This window comes from Chionomys nivalis, chromosome 6, assembly GCF_950005125.1.
Source record: "Chionomys nivalis chromosome 6, mChiNiv1.1, whole genome shotgun sequence".
NCBI lineage: Eukaryota > Metazoa > Chordata > Mammalia > Rodentia > Cricetidae > Chionomys > Chionomys nivalis.
In genome coordinates, this window is record NC_080091.1 from 19,802,110 (window position 1) to 19,808,109 (window position 6,000).

General features: G+C 40.3%; 1 protein-coding gene across 2 annotated transcripts in view; it reads left to right on the plus strand.

Annotated features, from left to right (window-relative positions):
- The window catches only part of Rel (REL proto-oncogene, NF-kB subunit), a 37,387-nt gene extending 31,743 nt beyond the window's left edge, over positions 1-5,644 (plus strand). Inside the window, exons 6-10 of one of the 2 annotated variants that reach the window (XM_057772436.1) lie at positions 1,406-1,510; positions 1,617-1,829; positions 2,910-2,978; positions 3,099-3,170; positions 4,512-5,644. In XM_057772436.1, coding sequence (XP_057628419.1) covers positions 1,406-1,510; positions 1,617-1,829; positions 2,910-2,978; positions 3,099-3,170; positions 4,512-5,275 — 1,223 coding nt within the window. In that variant the 3' untranslated portion in view covers positions 5,276-5,644. The remainder of the gene's footprint in view (positions 1-1,405; positions 1,511-1,616; positions 1,830-2,909; positions 2,979-3,098; positions 3,171-4,511) is intronic. The other variant, XM_057772438.1, reaches the window with a different exon arrangement.
- The last annotated feature ends 356 nt before the right edge of the window (positions 5,645-6,000 follow it).

Genomic DNA, 6,000 nt, shown 5'->3' on the forward strand with positions numbered 1-6,000 from the left:
TATCACACAGAGATACAAATCCCTCCATTATAATGGTTTTTTCCATTTTTTAATGTGGAAAAACTCTCTTTTAGCTAATTCTTTCTTTAAAAATTCCCAATTATGCTGGGCAGTAGCCATGCATGCCTTTAATCCCAGCACTCAGGAGGCAGAGGCAGGCAGATCTCTGTGAGTTCAAGACTAGCCTGGTCTACAAGAGCTAGTTCCAGGACAGACTCCAAAGCTTCAGAGAAACCCTGTCTCAAAAAACAAACAAACAAAAAAAAGAATTCCCAATTGTCTAACCAAATCTACCCACAATATTGAAGAAGATGTGAGGGTTATTGCTGCTGCGTAGAACAGTGGAAGCCTGACTGGATTTCAAGGCAGCTGCTTAGTTTGGCAGCAGCGGGAGAAGGGGGTTCAGGGAGAGCCTGCCACCCACAGTGGAGAGAGAGGGGGCTAAGGGGGAGAGAGAAAGAGAGAGAGAGAGAGAGAAAGAGAGGGGGGGGGGATAGGGGAGAAAGGGAGAGAAAGAAGGGGAGGGGGAGGGAAAGAGAGAGAGAGAGCACAATGCCCACAGGCTGTCTGAAGGAAACACAGTTGATTGTTCTGAAAAAGTGTGTGTGGCCAGGGCTGTCTGAATACAGAACCAGCCGATTTGGAGCAGGTGATTCCTGTGGTGTTTGGAGCCTAGGTGCTTCTGGAGTTTGGGGTGCAGCTGGAGACTGTCACAGAGGAAAATCTCAAACTTACTCAGAGGCTTGGGGAAAAAAAGAAAAGAAAGCCTAGCTGTGTGGGACTGGAGCCCCACATGTAACTCCAGCCTGTGCCGGTGGCTAAAAAATCACAGACAGACATATTTTCATGAATTTGTACCCTAAATTTTGGGTGCCAAATGTAGCATGAATAATAAAAATCCAAAGACAGATATTGAGGTTCAACCTGAAGATCAGAAAAGCAAAGCAGCCAACCACTAGAGAGTTCCTACCTCTATGAAATCTTCAGACTGAATGAGAACGAGTTTCTGTCTCATCCCGCCTTATTCCTCTCTAGTGCTGGGATTAAAGGTGTGTGTCACCACCGCCAGGCCTCTATGGCTAACTAATGTGAGCCACCACTGCCTGTCCTGTATGACTGATTAGTGTGGCAGTTTTGTGTTTTGGTCTTCAGGCAAGCTTTATTTAAGCTTTATTAAAAGACAAATGAAATATCACTACAGCCTTTGCATCAGCTCCTGCCTCCAGGTTCTTGCCCTGTATGAGTTTCTACCCCCTCTGCTTTTGATGATGAACTGTTCTATGGAGCTGTGAGTGAAATAAACCCTCTCCTCCCCAAGCTGCTTCTGGTCATGGTGTTTCATCATAGCAGTAGTAATGTTAATTAAGACAATACTGAGACATTTGTAAAAATTTGTTATGTTTAGGTGCCCCAAATACTGCTGAATTAAGGATTTGTCGTGTAAACAAGAACTGTGGAAGTGTCAGGGGAGGAGATGAAATATTTCTACTTTGCGACAAAGTTCAGAAAGGTATTTACCAATTTTGTTTCTTTGAATTAGTAATATATTCTTAATTAATATATGTATTTTACCTTGCTTCCCCATTGTTACTAATCTTTGGCATCTTATTCACTAGATGACATAGAAGTTCGTTTTGTGTTGAATGACTGGGAAGCTAAAGGGATCTTTTCACAAGCCGATGTACACCGCCAAGTAGCTATTGTTTTCAAGACTCCTCCCTACTGCAAAGCCATATTGGAGCCTGTGACAGTGAAGATGCAGCTGCGGAGACCTTCCGACCAGGAAGTTAGTGAATCTATGGATTTCAGATACCTGCCAGATGAAAAAGGTATGACATGTGGGTAGTCATGTACATGCACACACACACACACACACACACACACGTGTGTGTGTGTGTGTGTGTGTGTGTGTGTGTGTGTGTGTGTGTGTATGTTTTGGAAACAGAGTCTCATGTACTCCATGATGTCTTTGAACTCACTGTGTAGCTAAGGCCAAATGATCCTCCTGCCTACACCTCCTGACTGTTGGGATTGCAGACATGGGACACTGTGCTCCCCACTCCACCTTGTTAAATGTGGTACTAGGGGTGGAACTCAGGGTTTTATACACACTAACAAGTGCTGAACCAGCCCAGCTACATTCTCAGCTAAGAACAGATCATCTTCTTAAGCTGATCATGCTGGTGATATTGTAAAATAAGCATGTGAGTGCAGTTGGTTTGTTTGTTTTGTTTTGTTTTTCAAGACAGGGTTTCTCTGTGCAGCAGTCCTGGCTGTCCTGGAACTCACTCTGTAGACCAGGCTGGCCTCGAACTCACTGAGTTCTGCCTGCCTCTGCCTTCCACGTGTAGGTATTAAAGGCATGCACCACTACCGCCTGGCTTTTGAATGCAGTTTTATATATTTGTATTTTAGATTTTCTTTTCCTGAAAGTTTTCAGGATTGTGTCTTTGTTTTTTGTTGTTGTTGTTGTTGTTGTTTTTTCTTGCTTTTTACATTTCTTAGGAGGGTTTCAATAATTTGAGAGTTCTTGAACTGTTGGATCATATTTTCTCTCAATATGTTTATTTTTGGATTTACTTTTTGTACTTACTATGTCCTTTTATATTTGGAAAGTTTTTTAATGGTATCTGTTTTGGTTTATATATTCCCAGACCTTATTTCATTAGTTTATGTTGACTTATATGTTTTTAGGGTGAAAAATGAGTAGTTTAAGCTGCTTAAAAGAAAAGTGTCCCTGAAAACTGATGTAGGATCTATTGTACAGATTGTATTGTGTGTCTTTACAGGTCTATATGACTCACATGCACTCAAAGCACTGCCATTTGCTGACAGTGCGCCTACTTAATGGTGGAGGGGATAGAACCCATGATGATTTACTGTTTTTTTCTGCTTTCTTTTTTAATCAGATGCATATGGCAATAAATCAAAGAAACAAAAAACAACTCTACTTTTTCAGAAACTGATGCAAGATTGTGGTAATAATATTTTGGATTGATTTATATTTAAACTAATTTCTTTGCTTTACTGATTTTTAAATTTTTTTAATTATAAACTTTTTTCAAGTTACATTTAATAATAGAAAATTTTTATCATAGCAGCTAACTTTCCTGAGAGAATAAGAACTGTCCCCTCAGGGTCAATTGGAGATGGAAGATTCATCAAAAAAGGTATTTTATCCCTACTAAATGTTATTCCACGTTTTAAAAATAAATGCTTTTTAAATATTTTCATTTTCTACAAATTCTCTCATACTTTCAATATTGAATTGAGCAGCTCTGTGCCTCTGGAGGTTATGTTGGAAACTGATTCTATTTTGGGGATTTTATTGTGCAAGCAATTACATTTTGTTGATACACTGGTGTCTTAGTCCCTGTTATACTGCTGGGAAGAGATACCATGACCACGGCAGCTCTTACAAAGGAAAACATTTCACTGGGGCTGGCTTACAGTTTCAGAGCTTTAGTTCAGTCTCTTCATGGCGGCAGGCAAGCAGACGCGGTGCTGGAGAAGGAGCTGAGAGTTCTACATCCAGATCCACAGGCAGCAGAAGCCCCAGTGTGTCACACTGGGCATAGCTTGAGCATATGAGACTTCAAAGCCCACCTCCACAGTGACACACTTCCTCCAACAAGGCCACACCTCCTAATAGAGCTCCCTGTGGGCCAAGTATCCAAACATGAGTCTATAGGGCTCATTCGTATTCAGACCACCACAGCTGGTAAAATTGCTAATTGTACTGTGTCCTGGGAGAAATGATGTGGATATGGCGCTAAGCTCCTTTGGTTGCAGTGTCTCTCACTGCCTCTTTAAGCGGTGCTGCAGCAGACCTCAGGCATGCGAGCACTTGCTGGCAGGCCCAGTCCACTCCAGACCTAGACTCCCCTTTTCCTTCTGCAGCAACAGATTCGAGTAGTTCCAACAGAGGTTGCTCACCCAACATACTTTAAAACCATCTGGCCTTTGATGAAAGATATTTTATGAGCCCCTGACAAATTTTCCATCTTCTTTCCTTAAATTGGTACTTTATCCTGGTTCATATAATACTTTTGTAATATGTCAATAAATACAGTTTTTATGATAAGGAATTTTGTAGTACTATAGCGTCATATCTTAGTAAGTCTTAAAAACTGTATTTTTTAGTTTTTCCCAATGAATGTCTTCTCCATCTCTCCATTTTCTCCTAAAAGTAGAGACTATATCCAATATTTATCTGCCATGTTTTAAAGATGTACCTATATGGCTCAAAAAGTTGGGATTTTTATATTTAACTTGAAGAAAATTACATATACCAACATTTTTAAAAATAATTTTTCATCTATTTATAAAGCAATTACATGTTACTGAATTTAGTTTTGAAATCATGTAATAATTTTTGGGCTTTATTTTTTTTATTTGAAATGTATCAGTTCCCTGGAAAATTTTTAGTGGGTTTTTATAATTTCAATTCAAAAATAATGCTTTAGGTTAATTAGTTCACATTAATTTATAAAATACATTTTCTTCTACAGAACCAAATTTGTTTTCTCATGGTACCGTTTTACCAGAAATGCCCAGGTCTTCGGGAGTGTCAAGTCCAGCCGAACCCTACTATTCTTCATCTGTGCCCATCTCAAGTGGACTGCCACATCATCCACCAGCCATGGCCTCAGTGGTCTCTCCACCTACAAGCTGGTCACCAGTGACCCACCCCACCTCACGCTCAGTCAGCACAAATACATTGAGTAGCTTCTCAGCAGCAACAGTGCCCTCTAACTCACCAGGCGCCCTTCGGTTCCTAGAAGGGCCTGGTATGGAGTTAAGCGCTTCTAATGCTTGCCTCTATACCGATGGCCTGGCTAGAATGGAAACGCCATCCATGTCACCGGCTGACTTATATAGCATTTCTGATGTCAACATGCTAGCTAATAACCCTGTGAATGTGATGACAACCAGCAATGATAACGTGGGAGACACTGATAATCCACGACTTGTGAGCATCAATCTTGAAAACCCTTCATGTAACTCAAGGCTAGACCAAAGAGACCCAAGACAACTACACCAGATGCCTTCTGCCAGTATATCAGCAGGCACCAGGTCTAATTCTGTTTTTGTTTCACAGCCCGATGCATTCAATAGGTCAAACTTCAGTTGTGTCGAAAACAGCCTGATAAATGAGCCTGGAGCGTCAAATGATACAAATAGTCATAATTTTGTTCAGAATAGTCAATATTCAAGTATTGACACTCTGCAGAGTGAGCAGTTGAGTGATTCTTTTGCATATACTTTTTTTTAAATATGTTTCAGGACTTAAATCTAGGGAGCTACAAAGCTTTAGGTATATAGACTAAAAAGAGAAGGTTCAGAAGTAGAAACTTTAGAGGGCTCTATGATTCTTACTTTGAAAGGTGCCGAAATTGGATGTGCTTGGTGTGACTTGTTCTTTCATATGTCCTCAAGACAAGCTATGTGTCTTTTGTAATGTATTAATGTATTAGTTAAATGAATTGATAATTTGCTTTTAAGCAGATTTAAGGTAAAACGTGTAATGGCTATGCCATTGGGAAATAAACTCATTATTACTGTTGAGGCCCATAGACTAAAGTGACCCCTAAGGGGTTTTCTGGGGTTTCTTGGTATTTTTAGGTGTGTGTGAGTGTGTGAGACAGAGACGGGGGCGAGAGGGGGAGGGAGGGCTGGGATCACGGAAGTGAGATTTCAAGGTATGGAGCGTTTTTGTTTTCTATTTTTATATTATTTAGACTCATACCACTAAGGCTACTTAGGAAATTAGCTTTGGGCTGAAGAGATGGCTCAGCAGTTAAGAGCACTGATGTTCTAGAGGTTCTGAGTTCAATCCCAGCAACCACATGGTAGCTCACAGCCGTTTGTAATGAGATATGGTGCCTTCTTCTGGCCTTCAGGCATACATGCAGGCACATAACATTGTATACATAATAAAATAAGTCTTTAAAAAATAGCTTAATACCAATATTTTCAAGAAAAATGCTTTTTTTAAGC